At 46.5% G+C, this 22,049-nt stretch overlaps 1 protein-coding gene across 1 annotated transcript in view; it reads left to right on the plus strand.

The window, feature by feature from the left end:
* Positions 1-15,989: 15,989 nt before the first annotated feature.
* LOC121821927 (uncharacterized) overlaps positions 15,990-22,049 on the plus strand; it is a 28,819-nt gene continuing 22,759 nt past the window's right edge. Inside the window, 1 exon segment of the mRNA XM_042259692.2 lies at positions 15,990-17,207. Coding sequence (XP_042115626.2) covers positions 16,146-17,207 — 1,062 coding nt within the window. The 5' untranslated portion in view covers positions 15,990-16,145.

A 22,049-nucleotide genomic window follows, 5' to 3' on the forward strand; every position in this document is an offset into this window, starting at 1 on the left:
ATTTTTTTTCCTTTTTGATAACTTTCATCCACAAGTGTTCTCTCTTTACATCATTTCCACCCTTTCTCCCTTTCCACTCTTCCCACGTTTCTCCCGACTCCCTCTCAAATTCTGACTGCTTCTACAATCATTTTTACAGGCATCAATATCTATTCCTATATTTATGTCCCACTTAGTGTCACTCTTATGTACACATGCTTAGGGCTGACCCCTGGGCTGGATAATATATCGGGGCTCGTCTGTGAGAAGACCAGCTCTCCCCTCCCAGCAGCTGCGGTTTCATCTATAACATGAAGACAAGGAAACCTGCCAGTTCAGAAGGAGAGCCAAGGTGAGAGGATGTCAAAGTGTCCCTAACTGTGACTTGTCAGGGCAAATCTGGGGGCAGATGCTGTTTATTCTTTGGGCCGCTATGCATGAAGAATATTGACTTTCTTTGCCTCATTTGCTATCAAGAAAAATGTGTAAACGCTGGTGTCCTGAGTGCCCTCCTGTGTGCACAGGGGGAGGCCAGGAAATGAAAACCATGTGGCTCCGACTCAGGCCTTGACGCTTCACATTTCCTCACAAGGAGGAAGAAAAGACGCCAGTGATGTTTTAGGAGATGATTAGGAGGGATATGACCTAGGCTTGTGCTCCTCGGCTGCTTGGGTTTCTCTTGAGCAATCGTTTCTGTTCTCTAGGCAGCTTCACAGCAAAATCACACTTCATTTGTTGAAATCTGACAAAATCGGACAATAAGAGGCTCAGGATGCTGTAGTAAAAATGACCTATAAAATTTAAATGAGCCTTGCATGACTTGGCCTCGGGCACTGTATTAGCCAGGGTTCTCTGGAGTAACAGGATTTATAGAATGCATCTCTCTCTCCATATAGAAAGGAGATTTATTAGGATGATTTATAGGCTGTGGTTCAGCTAGTCCAACAATGACTGGCTGTGAACAGAAAGTCCAAGAATCCAGTAGTTGCTCAGTCCACTAGGCTGGATTTATCAGCTGGTCCTCAGTGGATGCTGGAATCCCAAAAAAGTAGCCTCTAATGCCAGTGAAGGAATGGACTTGCTAGCTAGGTGAGGGCAAGCAGGCCAAGAGCAAAACTTCCAGCACAAAGTGTGGCCCAGATTAAAAGTGTGTCTTCCCTCCTCAAGTTCCAGATTAAAGAGGATCTACCTATTTCAAATTAAGCAAATCCCTCACAGGTGTGCCCCCCAAAAGGAGGGGGAGAGAGAGGGAGAGAGAGAGAGAGAGAGAGAGAGAGAGAGAGAGAGAGAGAGAGACTGAGAGAGAGAGAGACTGAGAGAGAACATGCACATGCATGTGTCTGTCTGTCTGTCTGTCTGTGGCAACAGGCAACTATGTCTGTACCCTGGGACAGGAGACCAAGAGTTAAGTTAAGTTAAGTTAAGTCCCTCCAGAGGCCTGGGACTTAACCAGGGGAGAAGAGGACAGTTGTTCTGAAGCAAAAAGTTAATGCTTCTACGGTTTCTTCATTTTAAAAGTTTGGATTTGACATCTGCTTTGGAGAGAGGAAAATAAATTCCAACTGGCCTCCTTCTTTGTCTTATTGCTCATTTAAGAGTGGGGGTGGAAAGAGGCTGGAAGTTGAAACACAGTAACATGAGCCTTGAAAACACAGTGATTCACAATTAGAAAGTGAATGGCTTACATATGGTACAAGACAGGGGGGGAGGAGAGGGGGAGGGGAGTGGGCAGGGGAGGGAGAGGGGAGGGGAGGGAGTGGGTAGGGGAAGGAGAGGGGAGGGGAGGGGAGTGGGCAGGGGAAGGAGAGGGGAGGGGAGTGGGCAGGGGAAGGGGAGGGGATGGGAGGGGAGGGACAGGGGAAGGGGAGGGGAGGGGAGTGGGCAGGGGAAGGAGAGGGGAGGGGAGTGGGCAGGGGAAGGGGAGGGGATGGGAGGGAAGGACAGGGGAAGGGGAGGGGAGGGGAGTGGGCAGGGGAAGGAGAGGGGAGGGGAGGGGAGGGGCGGGGCAGGGCAGGGAGACCACAGGCAGGTCACTGTCCACCATACAGACCAGGTAGAAGTCGGGGCTCAACAAAACTACCTCCTCCGCAATTCATCTCGACATTTTGTTTCCTTGGCACAAAGAACAGTAGAGAAGAGCGCTTAACGTGTTTTATGTTCAGACTTCTGTGCATTCTCCATCTGAGCTGCTCAAAATGGACATTCTTGGTTCTGGGGTCCTCCTCAGATGAACCCAGACACCCAAGCATGCTTAGTATGTACCCCCTACTGAGTTACACTGCTATCCACCTCCCCCCGCCCCCAGCCACGGTCTCTTTCCTTGCACACTCACATCACACTAGGAATTGCAAGAGGGCTGCAATGTGACCACTTGTTCTCAAGGTATTAAAACTCAAACTCACCAAGCGGCGATGGGAACGGAAGTGCCGTCCTGGATGGACCCGTCTCCACACCACGGACCGCTCACTCCCCGCTGGCTCAGCAAGCTCTCTCTGGAAGGGTAGGGTGAAAAGCGACTCCTGGATACCACAGGACAGTCGCGCTCCTGAGCTCTCACCAGCAGTGGCTGCTTACACAAGCCTGCACAGGGACAAGCTTGTCAGTGTCACAGCATGGGTGGGGGCGAGGATTCCAGGGAGCCAGGAGCTTTTGACAGCTGATGGCGGAGGTGGAGTCAGGTTCCTTTAGGGGCGTGGACCTTGGTGGGTCAACCGTGCAACAGTGGATGCACACACACCTGTGAGTACATGAACACCAGTGATGTGCACACATCTGTGAGTACAGTGATGTCCACACACCCGTGAGTACGTGAGCAGCACACACTGGGCTTTGTAGGTGGCGCATGCCTTTAATCCCAGCACTCGGGAGGCAGAGGCAGGCGGATCTCTGTGAGTTCGAGGCCAGCCTGGGCTACCAAGTGAGTTCCAGGAAAGGCGCAAAGCTACACAGAGAAATCCTGTCTGGAAAAACCAAAAAAAAAAAGAAGAAGAAGAAGAAGAAGAAGAAGAAGAAGAAGAAGAAGAAGAAGAAGAAGAAGAAGAAGAAGACACAACATTCCGAGGGGGTGAGGGTAGAGCTGAAGTAATTAGGAGATGGGGGTTTGAATATAATTACAATGCACTATATGAATGTGTGAAATGCTCCAATGATTAATAAAATATATTAAAAAATCCCCCCAGACGTAGTTTCTTTTCAGATAGACACTTTTTCCCCCCTTCTACTTCAGAATTTTGCTATCTAGCCCAGGCTATTCTTGAATTCAACGTCCTGTGGGCTGGGATTGTAAGATCACAACATGTGTTGGTAACTCAACAGACTAGCTCTCAATAGACATTTGAAGATTTTTTAAAAAGGATCCTTCAGCTACAGCCAAGTGTGGCTCATGCCTGTGATCCTAGCTCTTGGGGAAGGGCGTATGGAGGGTTAGGGAGAAGATTTCAAGTTCAAAGTCAGCCTGGGCTATTAGCAAGACCCTAACTCAAATTTAAAGAAACTATAACCCATTAGGGAGTAACCAATTGAATGGAAGTCTGGGAGATCAGGAAAGATGCTCCTTGGTGGTCCTCTGAAAGGATTTAGTTAGTATGAATGAGATTTCCCCATTGCTTTTAGGCACTGAGAGGTGTATTTTATTCAGCTTAGATTGTAAGCAATAATGATTTGTCTCCCCAGAATTCTGACACTTGGATGAGTTGAAAGGTCTAACTGAGTTGTGCTGGCACAGGCTTGCAACCACAGCGCCTGGGAAGTTGTGAGGGGAGGACTGTCATGAGTTTGAGGCCAGCTTAGGTTATGCAGTGAGTTCAAAGCTAGCCTGGCAGACAGCAAGATTCCGTCTTTTTATTTTACAACTCCTTTTATTTAAGGTGTTTTGCCTACATGTAAGCCTGAGCACCACATGTGCGCCTGGGGGTGGGGGTGGGGCAGAAGAGGGTGCTGGATCCTCTGGGACTGAGTTGCCGTTTGGTAGTGAGCCACCACGTGGGTGCTGGGAATTGAACCTAGATCCTCCAGAAGAGCAGCCAGTGCTCCCAACTGCAGAGCCGTCACACTAGCCTGTTTTTAAAAAAAGAAAAGGAATCTGGGGTTGGTGACACACGCCTTTAATCCCAGCACTTGGGAGGCAGAGGCAGGTGGGTCTCTCTGACTTTGAAGCCAACCCGGTCTCTATAGGAAGTTCCAGGCCAGCCAGGATCTATGTAGAAAGACTGTGTAACCAGAAGTTTCTCTAGTCCCACCCGGCCCCACAGTCCCATAGCTGTTTATAAAATAATCACTCAGAGGCTTAATATTAATCACAAACTGTATGGCCCATGGCTTCTTGCTTCTTGCTAGCTAGCTGGTATAACTTAACTCAACCCATTACTACTAATCTGTGTATCACCACGTGTTCCGTGGCTTTACCTGCATCCCATTACATGCTGCTCCTTGGACGGTGGTTTGGCGCCTCCCTGTACTCTCCTTTCTCTGTTCCTCTTGGATTTTCCCGCCTGGCTCCGTCCTGCCCTGCCATAGGCCAATGCAGCTCCTTCCATGCATCACCGTGCCTGGTGTAAGTGGTGCTGGGAACTGAACCGAGGACTCAGTGCATGCTAGGCAAGCACTCTTGCATCTGAGCTCTATGCCCAGCAGTTTAGATCAGTTTTGACGCCCCTGGATTAAACTCTGATCGCATATGCAAGGAGGAACGGGGTCAAGAGTGGTGGGTCTTGAGTCCCTGGAATCCACACTGAATACCCTCACCCCGTGCTCGCCACTGCTAACGGCGGACAGCTCACATTTAAAGTGCAGAGCTTGCTCTGCTTCCTCACATCCGTCCCACAGCCCTGAGAGTTTCCGTCCAGTCTTTGGACCGGCGGCGTGGGCCTCTGCGTTCTTAAAAGAAGCATTGTTGAGACTCACCGCAGCTGTTTGCCTCGAGGGTTCTGAGTGGCCCGCACCCACCCTTAGCTCCCCCGTGCGCGTGTCTTCACGAGCAGCTGGAAGTCATTTTCAACCTCAGCATTCCACATTTCACGGATGGGTGAACTTGACAATAACTTGGGAAGCAACGGTTCGAAAGCGCGTGCATCTCTGATGGGACGCTTGATTCGGCTCGTCCTTGCCACTGGTGCTGAAATATTTAAAAATCTCTAAAAAGGTCCTTACCAGAGTTGTAAAAGAGACGCCGGGAAGGCACAAAGAAGAAGACATCACATCAATATGCTGACTCTGTTCCCTGTACGACAGCCGAAGTGGTCCCCCCAAAGAACAGCAGGTTACCTCATGACCCTCCCGGACCTCAGCCCTCCAGTGGCTTCCAGCCATTCTGGACAAAATCTAAGATTTTTAAAATGGCTTTCCTGGCCCCTGGTGCCCTGGGTTCTGCCTCCCCTCATGGTGTATTCTTCCTCCTCCTGCTCGCTCTGAGGTGGCCTTCTTTGCTCTCAAGCCACCCATGATTCCCTCTCTGGGCATCTTCCTGGCTGGCGACATTCCATGCCCAGGTGTCTGTGTGGAACGCACTTTACCTTTATTCCCACGTCTGCTCCCATGCCGCCCTCTGAGGCCGTCTTCCTGTCTGCTGTGTCCTAAGGACCGCCCTGCCCCCTCCCATCTACCCCCAGTCTACTGTTTCCTACCAGGCCTTTCTTGTGAACCGACACCATATGGTGCTTATTATGCATCTCTACAACAGTGTGGGAACCCGCTGATTACCTCTGTGTTCTCAGCGCCCGAACCCGTGTGTATCCAGCCACTATTAAGAACATTAGTTGGATGAGAGCGTAAGAGGTTTTGTAGTTTGAGAAAGAGCCTTCCCCTGTAGCCCAGGCTAGCTTATGTGTACCCTCAGCGTGTGTATAGCCCAGACCAACTTCCATGCTCCCAGCCAGCCAGCTCCTGGCTCTGCCTCCCAATCGGATTACAGGTATGCAGCCCTGTTATCCAATTACAATTGGATTGTTTGTTTTGGGAGGCTTTTTGAAACGGGGTTTCACTATGTAGCTCAGGCTGGCCTCAGACTCACAAAGACACACCTGCCTCTGCCTGCTGAGTGCTGGGATTAGTGTGCACCACCATACTGTGCCCTGCTGAGGAGAAGAGTTTTAAGAAATGGGTCCTATAACCACATGTGCAGAACACTAATGAATTCACCAGGGCATATTGGGTAATTTCTCTATTTCTTTTTCTCAAGAGTACACTGGCATTTAATTTGCAAAGCTGAGATAAAATATTCAATTAAATCAGACAGTGTTACATCTTTGAAAAGTGGGTGTGAGTCTCTCTTGGCTTGTACATGTAGAGACTATTTCTTATTTTCACCCTGTCAATATGCCATGCCTTTTTATAACTAATGCCTCACTTCCCGTCCCCACAGAGCTGTCCCACACTCACTTTTATAAAAGGAAGCTGGACAATGCCTTCTAAACAGTCCTCAGATCTCAGCTCTGGGCCGGTGTCATGAACATGATTTGTTGTTGTTTTAAAAGTTTGTTTTTAAATTAAATTATTATTATTGAGACAATCTCACTATGAAGCCCTGGCTGGCCTGGAACTCTCTATGTAGAGCAGGCTGGCCTAGAACTCATGGAGACCCACTTGCCTGGCTCCCAAGGGCTGTTGTCAAAGACATGTGCCCTCATGCTTGGCCATGGTTTCTTTATACATAGATCAATGTCTGGGGACAGTGTGGGGAACTGGTGTGGTACAAGTCCAACCAAAGACTCCAGAGTGGGTGGGGATCAATGCCAGGGTTAGCTTAATACTTTAAAGCAGTGGTTCTCAACCTTCTGATCTCTGTGACCCTTTAATACAGTCCCTCATGTTGTAATGACCCTCCCCCAACCATAAAATTACTTTTATTACTTCTTTATAACTGTAATTTTGGTACTGCTATGAATGGTAATGTAAATATCTGATCAGCGACCGCAGAGGGGTCACGACCCACAGGTTGAGAACTGCTGCCTTAAGGGCCAAACAGAGAGGAAGTAATGCTGTAGAAGCACTGAGCATTAGTACTACCCACGACGGTTCCACGGGCTCAGCGACCTCGGGAATCTTCATAGCAACAAAGCGAATCTTGGGTCTCGCAGGTGGAAGTTTTGAGTTTTTCTGAAGATGGTGTGTTCTGTGAGATGTGTGTAGACAGTCTCAGTGACTCTCCTGTGGGGGGGAAAAAGCCAATCCAGTTCACAGAGAGACGCCGAAAGGACAGACAGCGGCAAGGTGTAAGACCACGGGTGAGACTACCAGCATCTCCCGGGGGGGGGGGGGGGGGGACTGACGGCTGTGCGGTGAAACGCCCAAGGGATGACGGGTTCCACGCCCGTCTCTGTCACTCCACGTCACCGATGGACTTCACGGCTAGACTGAAAGAGAAAAACCCACGTGACCTCGAGTGGGGTTGAAGCAAACCTTTGATAAATGTGGTGTGCGTTTGTAAATATTAAGTCTGGGGAGAGCTAAGAGAGCAGGGATGCTTCATGTGACGAATACTGTGTTCTCACAGGTCAATAAAGCAAGAAGCCCGAGGAGCAACATTTGAAGACACACACAAGCCGTTTCCTTTTAGATAGGAACTCACTGTGAATCCCTGGTTGGCCTGGGACTTGCTATGTAGGGGAGGCTGGCCTCAAACTCACAGAGATGTGTCCCTCCCAAGTACTTGCCTCCCAAGTACTGCGATTAAAGGTGTCCAGCCTTATGTGATACAAGTTTTGATACAAGTATACTGTGAGTTATGTTCAAAATCATAGCTTATTAAGTATCTGTATATTTTTTAACCATGTGGGTATCTTACTGTCTTCGTCAGTGTTCTCTTGCTGTGAAGAGACACCAGGACCATGGCGACTCTTATAATAAAGAAAGCAATTGGGGCTGGCTTATGGTTTCAGAGGTTTAGTCCATTATCCTCCTGGTGGGGATCATGGCGGGATGCAGGCAGACGTGGGAGCTGAGACCTCTACATTTGGATCTGAAGATAGTAGGAAGAAGAAGACATAGGGCCTGGCTTGAGCATCTGAAACCTCAAAGCCACACCCAGAGACACTCTTCCTCCAACAAGGCTACACTTAACTCCAACAAGCCTCCCCCAATGACCAAGCATTCAAATATATATGCGCCTAGGGGGCTGTTCCTATTCAAAGCTACCACACTTACTTGTAAACTTTCTCTTTTGACCCTTTATTGATTTTCAGAATCATCGAGAGTATCTTTAGGTCACATTGGAGTACATATTATGTTCCAGGCTACATAGTGAGACCCTGTCTCAAACACAAAGCAAACAGACAGCCCTGCCTCCCCCCTCCCCCCCACCAAAGTACCTCACAAATGGGTACAACTTTATATGTTGCAAGTGCTTGCCATATAAATCCAACTCCTGAGTTCATATTCCAGAAGCAACCTCAGACTTGGTAGTATGTGCCTAAAATCCCAGCACTCCTATGTTAAGACAGGATATAGAGAGAGGACAGTCCCTGGCAGCTGGTGGCCAGCCACACCAGAGCAGCCACACAGTGGCAGAGGAGGACATGAAGAAGTGTGAAGTTATTCCTTGAATCCCACTCACACATACATGCAAAAAACACAAAATATTTGGAAAAAGACAATTACCAAGGGTCTGAGGGTCATCGAGACCAGTCAGGGTGGGTAAAGACGCCTGTTGTCAGGACTGAGGACCTACCTGAGTGTGGTTCCCAGGACTCACTCGGTCGAGGGAACTGATTCCTACAAGTTGTTCTCAGACCTCTACGTGCAAGCCATGATGTGTGCTCATACATCCATCAGGTGAATACATCAATAAAGAGACACATGATTAAAGAAAAACGCAAAATCAAACGACGCTTCCTTGCTAATGAGTTCCTGAAGGAAAGCAAATCGAAGCAACACGTTGACCTTTCCCCAGGAGGCTGGAAGGACCAAGTGTTGGCGAGGACGAGAGAAACAACTCCTTTGTACACTGTGGTTAAAGTTACAAGTTGGTTTTAAGAAGTTTTCTGAAAGGCAATATTTATTTCTTTTTTTTAAAAGTCAGGTTTGAGCCAGGCGGTGGTGGCGCACACCTTTAATCCCAGCACTCAGGAGGCAGAGCCAGGCGGATCTCTTGAGTTCAAGGCCAGCCTGGTCTACAGAGCAAGATCCAGGACGGCCAGGACCTCACAGAGAAACCCTGTCTCAAAGAAAAAAAAAAAAGTCTGTATGTTACACACATATCCTAGCCATTTTATTTCCAATAATTTCTAAAGACATAATTAGATAAAAGGACAATGATTAACTATAATGATTGCTAGGTAGAATAGCTTATATAATAAGCAATATTATGCAATAAGTGCATTAGCACATGAATATAGGGTTTAGAGGCATCTTTTTGTTTTGTTTTATTTTCTGAGACAGGGTTTCTCTGAGTTCGAGGCCAGCCTGGTCTACAGAGAGAGTTCCAGGATAGCCAAGGCTACTCAGAGATCCACCTGCCTTTGCTTCCTGAGTGCTGGGATTAAAGGCGTGCGCCACCATCGCCTCGCTTGGAGGTATCTTTTAAAGACATAGTGCTCATCTCGCCACTAGCTGTAAACTGTGGGGATATTTTCCGTCAAGGTTTTGCTGCGAGTTAAGTAATCAGGGCCAGAAAGGTCACATATCTCAAGTACTTCACTGAGATGACTGCCTGGAATGTGCTTTTGATGGAAAGAAGGGCCCAGGTAGACAGCTGTTTCAAACCGTGCTGTGGCCAACGGTGTTTGGTTATGTTTTAAATAAACGACATTTTCAACCCATTTAGAAACTGTAAACTTAGTACAGAGCTTTGGATTGTTTCGGAGGGGGAAAATCCTGAGCTGATTCAAAGGACACAAGGAGACCCTCAACTGAAACCAGATGTCCTCGTTGTGGTTATCTTTTAGTGGCCACCAGCAGTCACACCCTAACGCCCGAATCTTAACCCGGTGAGTCATGCCCTGATGGCTGTACAAACTGCCCGACTGCCTTGTTCGTGAGAGCCCCTGAGAATGTGTGCCGGGTCCCGGACGTGAGTAGGAACCCATCTTATCTCACAGAGCAAGAAGAAACTTGCAGAGTGAGTTTTGCTCCCATGATAGAAATGAAAACATTGAGGATGGGAGACCTTAAATGAGTCACCTAAGGTCATCCTGGAGAGATATAGGCCCTCTCACGCCAGACTGCAAAGCTGTTCCCACACTGTCACCCTGCCCTTGTCATATGGAACACAGAGCTGACAGTCACTTAACTAATCCCCATGGGACCACGATGACTTTCCCAAAATTGGGGTGTTTCCTCACTCATTGGGACCTAAGGCTGCCCTTGGCCTCTCCCCACCCCAGTGCTCCTCTGTTAGCTTCTTCTGAGTGCCTGGAATGCCCCTGCATCAGCTAGAGAGGCTCTACCCGGCCCCCAGAGGAGGCCTTGTGCTTAGATAGCACATGACAGACTAGGCAGTCTTTGTAAGTCACCTCTGAGTATCTCTGCACAGAGGCAGAGCAGCTCAACAAGTCCCGTCTCTCAGTTAAAGATTTCCTCAAAGCTAGCAGGGCGGTGGTGGTGCATGCCTTTAATCCCAGCACTCGGGAGGCAGAGGCAGGTGAATCTTTGTGAGTTGGAGGCCAGCCTGGTCTACAGAGGAGGATCCAGGAAAGGCGCAAAGCTACACAGAGAAACCCTGTCTCGAAAAACCAAAAAAAAAAAAAAAAAAAAAGATTTCCTCAAAGCTGTCAGTTCTAAGATGGTCGCATTTCTACTAGGGCTGCAGGCATCAGGTCCGGCTCCTCAGTGTCGCCAGGCCTTCCCTAGAGGCGCCCGTCCTTCCCTGTGGCTCATGTCCTGCTAAGCACGCCAGGACAGACAGACCTGGCCATGCCACTTGGAATCTAGGCTAAGACATTATTGACTGCCAGATACATTATTTTTGTCAAGACAGAAAAAAACATCTAGTAAACTGACACATGATAGTGCCATGTGTTACTTGAATCAGTCACAGTGCCTCTTTTTTGCTCTGAAATGTCTTTCGTATGTTCTGACGAGTTCGTCAAATTCTCCTGCTTTCAACTGCCGTGACAGGCCACACTTCTTCCTAGCGGCTTAGACCTGTGTTGTTGGACCCCTGAAGCAGTGGTCCAACCTGTGGAGCTGGAGGCTCATGCCCCTTGGGTAGACTTTAAGACAGTTGGTTTTGAGTTTGTGTTTTTACACTTCAGAATGCTGTGTAGAGATATACATTTTCCAGTCTTTATTGGCCTGAGGCAGATGAGGGTATTTTGGAGCTTTTATTCTGTACCCTTTGCTCCCTGATAATGCCCATAATTGCCCCATTATTTTTTTTCTGGGGGAAATAGAGCTTGTGAAAAGACTTGGACCCCATGAACAACAGGCTGGGGGCTCACAGTCATGGCTTCTGAGCAATCTACAGTTTTGTTTTTGTTTTTGTTTTTGTTTTTTTTGAGACAGGATCATGCTGTGGGATGTTCTGTATGTCAAATTACTCTGATTGGCCAATAAATAAAACACTGATTGGCCAGTGGCCAGGCAGGAAGTATAGGCGGGACTAACAGAGAGGAGAATTGAGAGAACAGGAAGGTGGGAGGAGACACTGCCAGCCACCACCATGACCAGCAGCATGTGAAGATGCCGGTAAGCCACGAGCCACGTGGCAAGGTATAGATTTATAGAAATGGGTTAATTCAAGCTATAAGAACAGTTAGCAAGAAGCATGTCACGGCCATACAGTTTGTAAGCAATATAAGTCTCTGTGTTTACTTGGTTGGGTCTGAGCGGATGTGGGACTGGCGGTGACAGAGATTTGTCCCGATTGTGGGCAAGGCAGGAAAACTCTAGTTACAGGGTTCTCAGTGTAGCCCTGGCTGTCCTGAACTTGCTCTGTAGACCAGGCTGGCCTCAAACTCAGACAGATCCTCCTGCCTTTGCCTCCCAAATGCTGGGATTAAAGGCGTGTACCACCACTGCCTAGCATTTTTTTGAGGGGGCAGCCAGGGCAATCTACATTTTGGGCCTAGATGGAAGCTGTGAAGTCCAAGAACTTCCTGAATGTCACGACACACGTTATTTCCAAGCCAGCGCTGCAGATGACGAGGAAAACATCACCTGCATAAACTGTCTCTATCAGTGATGTCCATGAGAACTAATTGAAGTACCAGGTATAGTTCTTCATAATACATAGTGCAATAGATGTGTAACTAATACAAAAGATCTGCCCACAATCACCTTGTTGAAGCCCAGTGTGACATGTACCATGCTTTGGAAGGGAACTCTGTTGTGGGCTGGCTTCCCTAAGAGTGCCTGGCGGTTTTCAGTCACATCTCAAGGCAGAAGGTGAACCGTCACCGGGGACTGAGGGGTGTTGTCCCTTGGGACTCACACAGCAGGGCTTTGTCCTGTGGTGCAGCATGGGTACAGTTCTGTGACATCTGCGGCTGGAATAGGCTCAAAGTTGGTCAGGTGTGGTGTGCAGAGGTTCAGCACTGGCTGTGGGTGAGGCATAAGAGAAGAGTGAGGAGTGAGCTGATGCCAAGTCAAGTCTTCTGCTGGTTGGATTACGGGCAGTGATAGTCTGCGGAAATCATAACTTAGAGCTGGGGTACGACATCACACTGTTCCTGCCGTCCGTCTGAGCAGTCTGACGATACAGTTATCTCTTACTTGTTTAGTTTTATTTGAAAACTTTTCTTTATACGGGTATACTACGTATCAAAACTGTCAGACCAAAATGCTTGGTACTACGATCATTGCAGTGTGCACAATTATTTTTTCAAACTTTCTTTTTATGTATTCTTTGTGTCTTTCACATAATAATGCATCTCGATTCTATTCTTTGTCCCTTCGTATCCACGTTCTGCCCTTGCACCCTCCCCTCCAAAGTAAAACAAAATTTAAGAGAAAAACAGAAACAAAGAAAATCTCGTTCTGGAAGCTGCAGTGTGACACAGTGAGTCACGCAGTGAACGCTTGTCCATGTGTCTTTACTTGCAAGTGTTCATTGCAGAGTCATTGGTCTGGTTCGAGGCCTCTGGTTTCTGCTACATTCTTGATGCTGGGCCCTCACTGGGACTCCTCTTGGACATCCTCTTGCCCTGTGTCCTGGAGATCCTGCAGCTTTGGGTCTGCAGGGCCCGACCCCTTCACGTGCTCCCATAGATCATAGGTGGGGGGGATGTTGGGATGGGTCAACTCAAACTCTGGTTCTGGGCCTGGGTAGTTGCAGGGTTCATCAGCCAGCTGCTCTCCCCTGTCCTCACCACCAGGGGGAGCTCTCTAGCATTGCCCTGGCTAATTTACTTCTTGAAGCAATGAGCTTTCTGGCCGTCGGGGTAGGCTCTCCCACACTTGGACCATCAGGGTCAGCTCTGCTGTGCTATCCGGGCAAGGTGCAGGGCCAGTTTCCCGAGTGCCGCAGCTGGTAAGGGGGAGGGAGGGCCAGCTCCTTCATCGTGCACCACTCTTTTCATGTGGCATTTTAAAGACAGGGCCTTACTCCTAAGTGTTTGCTGGCCTCCAGCTTGTGGTGGTTCTCCTGCCTCAGCTCCCAAGTGCCGGAATTATAGGGGTGAGTCAATATGCTTGAATAACAATTCCCAAAATTCTTTTTTTCCCCCTCTTTTTTTAAACTTTTATTTTTCTGGGCACTAGTGTTTTGCCTGCATGCATGTCTGTATGAGGGTGTAAGGTCTGGGACCAGAATTATAGACAATTGTTAGCTGCCATATGGGTTCTGGGAATTGAACCCAGGTCCTCTGGAAGAGCAGCCAGTGCTCTTAACTGCTGAGCTATCTCTCCATTTCCTCAAAATTCCTTAAAATTAAAAAGAATTTAAAAAATATGTGTATTTGTGTCCAAGCTTGTATATGTGATTGTAGTGCCCCCATAGGCTAGAAGCCGGTATAAGGTCCCCCAGAACTGGAACTGTGTGTTGTTCTGAGCTACCTGACAGGGATGTGGGAATGGAACTTGGTCTTTTACTCTCGATGTTGAGCCATCTCTGCAGCTCCATGTTCCAAATTCTTAAGTAGAGATCCATAAGGGTGCTTGCATAAGCAGAAATTTAAAAACCTGCGGGCTAGGAAAACATCAATGTAATGAGGAAATTCTGCCTCAGTCAGTAATCACAGGGAAGCTTTCGTTTTCCACGCCATGCGTCAGTGGTGGAAGCGTGGAGCCCAGTTTCACATGTGTGTCACTGCTGTAGGAATTTCCAAGGGCCTTTCCTGATGTTTGCCCTAGAGTGAAACTGAATTGCTTGTGTGGCATTTGATTTTCTCTGTCCATCAAATAAAAGTTCTGGGAGGCCACTGTTTTGGACGTAGCTCTTGACCGACCCCTAACAGACTGGGCTACAGGTAGAAATGGACCTAGCCACGTTAGAGCACCATGTCACCAAACTGAAGCCAAACTTTGTCAGACCTTCCAGAAACCAGGATCATAGAGATGGCAGCCAACGCTAAGTTCAGTTTTAGTGGGTATTGTGGTGATGTTTTATTTGTGCTGAAATGTGATATTTTATTTGTATGTTAATAAATAAAGTTTGCCTGGAGATCAGAGGTCATAGTCAGCCATAAACAGAAGACAGGCGGTGGTAGCCCACGCCCTTAATCTGATCACATGGCAGGCAGAGTCTATGTGTTCAAGGACACAGCCAAGCATGGTGACACATGCCTTTAATCCCACTACCAACCATAGAGACTTGGAGGTCTACAGACAGGCAGTGATGAGGAAGTGATGTGGCTGGGCTTAGAGCCAATGAGAAGGCAGAACAGGAAGGCAATAAAGGCGCAGGTTAGACAGGAAGAGGCTCTCTTGGGAAGCTATGGTGAGGTGTTAAGCTAAGGTTAGTTGGTGACTATTGCTCTGATCTCTATGGCTTGCACCTCTGTATTTGGCTCTGTGTTTCTTATTTAATAAGACTGTTTAGAAATTTGTCTACAGGGTATGACAAAGATGTTCCCTTTACTTTAAACTTTACACAGGAAAGGTTGCCTGAGGTTAACTCAACATTGTCCTGCTGTTCTGTCTCGCTGCCCTACTGGGCAACAAAAGCATGTTTGAAAGGTGAAGGGATCATTAGCCTGCATTTTACTTTGGCTTTCTTGAGCTTTTACTGTCTGTAAACAACCTCTACCTCCACGCAGCACAGAGGATCCCTTTTTCTAGCTTATGCAATGATGTCTTGCCTGATTCTAGAATTGAAAGTAAATTAAGCTCTTAATCAATTATCCACTTAATTTCCATCTTAGTTATTTTGGGTGCTCTTAGAGGAGGCCATGGACATCTAAGGAACAGGATTGGCTTTTTGCTGTTCTGGTGGGCATAGATCTAAGCTAACAGTGATGGCAGCCTCTGTGTGCAGTGATGGTTGACTTCCAAGTTCATCGTAGGCTCCTCTGAGGGAAAGTGGGAGAAGGTACCAATCTTATTTGTGAAGTCTCCATCCTCATGACCTAATTACTTCCCCAAATCCCCCTGCTGCTGAAATCCCTTCCCACAAGGAGACTAAGCAACATCTACCCTTCCTCCCTGGGTCCCACCAGCAAACTGAAGCATTCTATTTTCAAAGTTAACTGTGGAAAGCCAGTGGTGAATTGGGTTTCCTTACAGAGCCTAGGTGAGAGGTTACTTACTGGGGTGTGGACACTCCTGCCCTGACTGGCCACACACATGGAGCCTCCACCCTCTTCCTCCTGAGCCTGTACACCACCAGCCCCTCCCAGAGGCCACTGCAACTGAGGCAGAGCTGTATAAAACAGATGGCAGGGAGAGACTGGATGTTCAGGTGAGGGTCTCATGACCCTCTGCACCCCACCATGTGGTGTGGTGGTATTCTAATTGTACTGAAATGTGATTTTAATTGTATGTTAATAAATAAAGTTGCCTGGGGGTCAGAGCTATTAGAGCCATAGACAGAGTGTGGCGGTGGTGGCCCAGGCCTTTAATCCCATAGATCTCTGTGTGTTCAGGGATACAGCCAGCATTGGAGACATATGACTTTAAGACCTGGGGGGCGATAAGTTTCAGACTTGGCTTTCAAGAGGAGCTGGTGCTATTGGCTTTGTGTGCTGTGCTGTGAGCCCTGCTGCAGGGAGTTGAGCAGAGAGCATGGCTGACCTAGGAACCCCTGACAAGAATGCAGTGACATATAATGATGTTCATGTCGACATCACTCAGGAAGAATGGGCATTGATGGATCCTTCACAGAGGAATCTCTACAAAGATGTGATGGTGGAGACCTATATGAACCTCACAGCTATAGGCATGAAAGACCTCATACCACAGAGAAATCCTGTGAATATATGGGGTGTGGTAAAGCCTTTGTATGTCATAGTCATGCTCAAAGGCATGAAAAAACACAAACTGGAGAGAAATCCTATGAATATAATCAATGTAGTAAAATCTTTGCACAACACAGTCATCTTCAAAGGCATGAAACAACACACATGGTTAAAAAACCTTATAGATGTAATCAATGTGGCAAAACCTTTGCTTATTGGAAAGTTCTTCAATTGAATAGAAGAACACATACAGGGGAGAAGCCCTATGAATATAATCAATGTGGTAAAGCCTTTGCACAGCCCAGTCATCATCAAGGACACAAAAGAACACATACTGGAGAAAAACCCTATGAATGTAATCAGTGTGGTAAAGCCTTTGCTCATAACAGTGCCCTTCAATTGCATGAAAGAACATATACTGGAGAGAAACCCTATGAATGTATTCATTGCGGTGAAGCCTTTGAATGTCCCAGTCATCTTCAAGTACATAAAAGAACACATACTGGAGAGAAACCCTATAAATGTATTCAGTGAGGTAAAACCTTTGCATGGCCCAGTCATCTTCAAGTACATAAAAGAACACATACTGGAGAGAAACCCTATCAATGTAATCAATGTGGTAAAGCCTTTGCACAGCCCAGTCATCTTCATGGACATAAAAGAACACATAATGGAGAGAAACCCTATGAGTGTAATCAGTGTGGCAGAGCTTTTGCTCAACATATTACTCTTCAAAGGCATGAAAGAACACATACTGGAGAAAAACCCTATGAATGTAATCAGTGTGGTAAAGCCTTTGCACAGCCCAGTCATCTTCATGGATATAAAAGATCACATACTGGAGAGAAACCCTATGAATGTGTTCAGTGTGGTAAAGCCTTTGTATGTCCCAGTCATCTTCAGGCACATAAAAGAACACATACTGGAGAGAAACCCTATCAATGTAGTGCTGTGGGATGTTCTGTATGTCCTGTGGGAGCCCTTCTGGGGTTCTTTGTGGCGTTACTCAGCAGGTCCGTATAGAGGATGATTAGGACCATGGGCCTGAGTGCAGGTGTTTGAGATGGTCTGCACTTGGCTGTGCTGGGGGATGGTCTGTATGTCAAGTTGCTCTGATTGGTTAATAAACAAAACCTGATCGGCCGTGGCTAGGCAGGAAAGATAGGCGGGACTAACAGAGAGGAGAAATAAAAGGACAGAAAGGCAGAAGGAGACGCTGCAGCCGCTGCCATGACCAGAGACACTGCAGCCGCCGCCATGACCAGAGACACTGCAGCCGCCGCCATGACCAGCAGCATGTGAAGACGCCAGTAAGCAACCAGCCACATGGCAAGGTATAGATGTATGGAAATGGATCAATTTAAGATATAAGGACAGTTAGCAAGATAAGGACAGTTAGCAGGAAGCCTGCCACGGCCATGCAGTTTGTAAGCAAAATAAGTCTCTGTGTTTACTTGGTTGGGTCTGAGCGGCTGTGGGACTGGCGGGTGACAAAGATTTGTCCTGACTGTGGGCAAGGCAGGGAAACTCAAGCTACAATGTAATCAATGTGGTAAAGCCTTTGCACAGCCCAGTCATCTTCATGGACATAAAAGAACACATACTGGAGAAAAAAACCCTATGAATGTAATCAGTGTGGTAAAGCCTTTGCTCATCACTCTCATCTTCAAAGGCATAAAAGAACACATACTGGAGTGAAACCATACAACTGTAATCAATGTGGTAAAGCCTTTGTCATCACAATGGTCTTCAATTTCATAAAAGAAAACATGATTGAGAAAACCCTATGAATGTAAACAGTGTGGTAAAGCCATTTCACAGCACAGTCATCTTAAAGTATTTTAAAGAACACATACTGGAGGGTAACCCTATGAATATAATCAATGTGTTAATGCCTACTCACAACACAGAGCAACCATATAATGGTAAATCTTTTACTGTGTAATTTATCTCTGCTGTGAATATCACTCTGTATAAATAAAATGCTGATTCGCCAGTAGCCCGGCAGGAAGTATAGGCGGAACAAGCCAAGAGAATTCTGGGAAGTGGAGGCTGAGGCAGAGAGGCACTGTCAGCTGCTGTGAGAAGTAACATATTAAGAAAATGGTAAGTCACAAGCCATGTGGCAACTTATAGATTAATAGAAATAGGTTAATTTAAGGTATAAGCACAGTTAGCAAGAAGCTTGGTCTAAGGGTAGATGATGTACTTTCATTGATTGTTGTTTTGTCAAAAGTGTAGGGAAAGGGGGCTGGGTAAAGAAACCCACAGTAACCCTGGGGCCCAGAATTAGGGAAAGATGACACAGATAAGGCCAGTTAAAAAAAACACACTTTGGCTCAAATCAGTGCCATCTCTGCCCCTGGTCAACTGACTTGTGAAACTAATCAACCACAAAACAGGATAATAGAATCCTGTCCCTAGGGCCCAGAATCAGGGAAAGAAACACAACTTATGTTTTGGACATGAGCCAGAAAAATGAACCAAGGAAACATGCCCTGACTCTGAAACTGGTGCCAAAATAACACTCTTGGTCCCTAGAATCAGAGTCAGTGAAATAAATATGCCCTTCCCTTAAAGGTAGTGTCAAAAAGCCAAGAAAGGCCAGTGAAAGAAAAACAATTTGTCCCTGTAATCAGGACCATCTATGTCCTAGCCCATAAAACTGGCCAATTGCTGGGCAGAAAAAAAAAACCTGATTGGTTGATTCCATCTCCAAAACATCCTGTATAAACTGCCCTGCCTGGTCCATTGAGAGTTGTAGTCTCCACCCTGGTAGAAGCAGCTACTCTCCTGGATTCCTCCTTCCCAATTAATAATCTAAAAGTGTTTTGGGTGTGAAGACCTGCATTCACCGGTGCACAGAACTTTATTGGGATGTCCCAAGTTGGATTGAACGATGGGGAGCTGAATAGAAGATCCTTGCTGAGATATCCCATAGTGGATTGAGCAAGGAGGAGCTGAATGAAAGAACCTTGCTGAGATGGCTCAAGTGGATTGAGCAAGGGGGAGCTGAACAGAAGGTCCTTGCTGAGTAGACAGAGCAAAAAAGCTGAAAAGTAACACTTTTTTCCTGAGGCAGAGGAAATTGCTACATATTTTTAATTTCTTTGGCCAGAAAAGCAGGGCTTTATTAGGAAGCCCCCTTAAATGGGTGCTGAGCAAAGCTTAGCTGTAGTGGCTCTCTGGGAGAGGAGCAGGATTGCTATATCCTACAGGGAGACCATGACCCATCACACCAGGTATAGCCTGAAGAGTCAGGATATTTTCTGAAGAGTCAGGATACCCTTCCCTGCTGAAGCATTCCCAGGCCTGTCTTTCCTGAGAAGTCAGAAAATATTCCCTCCAGGGTTGGACTAAACAGCTCCAGGTGTCCAAGCCACCTTCAGGGCAGAGTTGTTGTTTTGAGCAGCTTGAGGTGTCTGGGATACCTTGCCCTCTAGGACTGAATTGTCTTATTGCAGTTGCAGCTATCAGATCTGTGCTAAGCAGCTCAAGGTGTTTTCTGACTCTCAGGTAGTCAGCACACCTTTCCTCAGATTTGCAAAACTCATATTTTGGTGCCAAAATCTGGGACCAAACTCAGAGTTGTTGCAACCTATTTACTTACAAAAACATTTTAATGATGTTAATTTTAAAATACTTAATAGAGAATATAGAAATCATTAAATACTTCATGTATGTATCCAAAGAAACACTTTCATCTGTCTGGAAGAGATGTAATAATTTAAGTGAATCAGTAATCAACTGTATATTTCACAATAAAATTAATGTGCTATGAATATGTATACATTAAAAAAAAAAGACCTGGGGGGCTATACATACAGACAGTGACGAGGCAGTCATGTGTTTGGGTTTACAACCAATGAGAAGGCAGAACAAAATACTATAAAAAGATGGACAGACAGGAAATAGCTCTCTTTCGGGAAGCTGGGACCACTGCAGGAGGAAGGGTGAGATTTTAGCTCTGAGCTCTGATCTCTTGGCTTTCTCTTTTACATTGGTTCTGTGTTTCTTATTTAATAAGACGGTTGGTTACATCTACAATGTGGGGCGTAAAGAGTCAGCAAGCCCAGCCGGGATAATCCTTTTGCAAAGGGGGACAGTTGAACACCCCAAGACAGTGGTTGCTTAACTCGGAGGACAGTCACTCAACATACCCATAATCCTAAAGCACAGGTGGATCACATGGACTGTGGAAATTCTCATGTTAGCATCAGTTTTAAAAGTCCTCTCACATGCCTCATTTTTAACTGTTTTCCATAGTTAGTACCTAGCAATTAACTTGTACTCCTTCGGTTTCTCTTGGAGCTCAGGGACAGGGGCCAACACACTTGAAATCATGAGTATTGTGTGTGCAGATAGATGAATAAGTGGGAGATGCCAGAGGCCCCAGAGAGAGGCTGGGAGGGAGGGAAGTGGGGAGAGAGTGGGTGTCGTGTTTCTGCAGCATCCACCCGAGACCCGCTCGAAGTGACTTTCCACTCCCTGTGAACAAGGAATTTCTCCTTTTTGGCTTGAGCCCCTTGAGTTGAATTTCTCAGAATGAAGAGTCCTGAAATAAAGAAGCATCTTGGTGCTTCCGGCTTTTTCTAAAATTAAATGATTTCAGGATGTAGTCGTTAAAGAGAAAATGATCTTCCACTTACATCATCTCCAGAAGTGTGTAGAGCTGCTTACTTCATGGGACTCTTAGAAATATTGACTGTCACAATTTGTTCAAGCCACTGCTTATGTCTTAAGCTGAAAAAAGATGTTTGAAACTATTTTTTAATTTTACTCTCATCATGTGTGTGGCAAATTTTAAAAAAATGCAAATCTGCGAGTTAGAGAGACCTGCATAAATACAGAAACATAGTTTTGATTAAAAATGAGTATTGGGGCTGGAGAGATGGCTCAGAGGTTAAGAGCACCGGTTGTTCTTCCAGAGGTCCTGAGTTCAATTCCCAGCAACCACATCGTGGCTCACAGCCATCTGTAATGAGATCTGGTGCCCCCTTCTGGCCTGAAGGGATACATGCAAGTAGAACACTGTATACATAATAAATAAATTTAAAAAAAATGAGTATGATAAGACTATCAATTTGTCACTGTTACAGTTTAAATATCCATGCTCTCTCCAAAAGTCATGTTCAATGTAATCCAGGTGTAAGAGTATTATAGGCTAGGCCTTTGGGTAGTTAGGTCATGAGGGCCAGCCAGCATGACTGTAGCTCTTATAAAAGGAAGAACTCACCTTTCTTCCCTCTGACCTCTGCTGTTATTCCTCCGGAGATGAGGCTACATATGGCGATATAGTGTGTACCCTAATAAACTTGCCCGAGGATCAGAGGACAGAGCCAGCCACTAGATTAGACATAAAGGTCAGGCAATGGTGGCACACACCTTTAATCCTATTACTCGGGAGGCAGAAATCTGTCTAGATCTCTGTGAGTTCAAGGCCACACTGGGCTACATGAGATTGACCCAGCATAGGAGAGAAACAGAGACAGGTATGGTGGCACACACCTCTAATCCCAGCACTTGAGATCTCATGCCTTTGCTTGGGAAGCACACACGCCTTTAATCCCAGGAAGTAATATGGCAGGGCAGAGAAAGGTATACAAGGTGTGAGGAAACAGGAACTCACTCTTTAGACTAAGGATTTTGTAGAAGTAAGAACTAGTGGCTGGCTGTTCTGCTTCTCTGATCTTTCAGCTTTCACCCTGATATCTGACTTTGTTTTGTTTTTTTTTAATTAAAAGACCATCTAAGATTTGAACAACAGCTACAAGCTGCCATCTTGGAATCAGTGGGCCGCCCTCA

Source organism: Peromyscus maniculatus, chromosome 13 (assembly GCF_049852395.1).
Source record: "Peromyscus maniculatus bairdii isolate BWxNUB_F1_BW_parent chromosome 13, HU_Pman_BW_mat_3.1, whole genome shotgun sequence".
Classification (NCBI taxonomy): domain Eukaryota; kingdom Metazoa; phylum Chordata; class Mammalia; order Rodentia; family Cricetidae; genus Peromyscus; species Peromyscus maniculatus.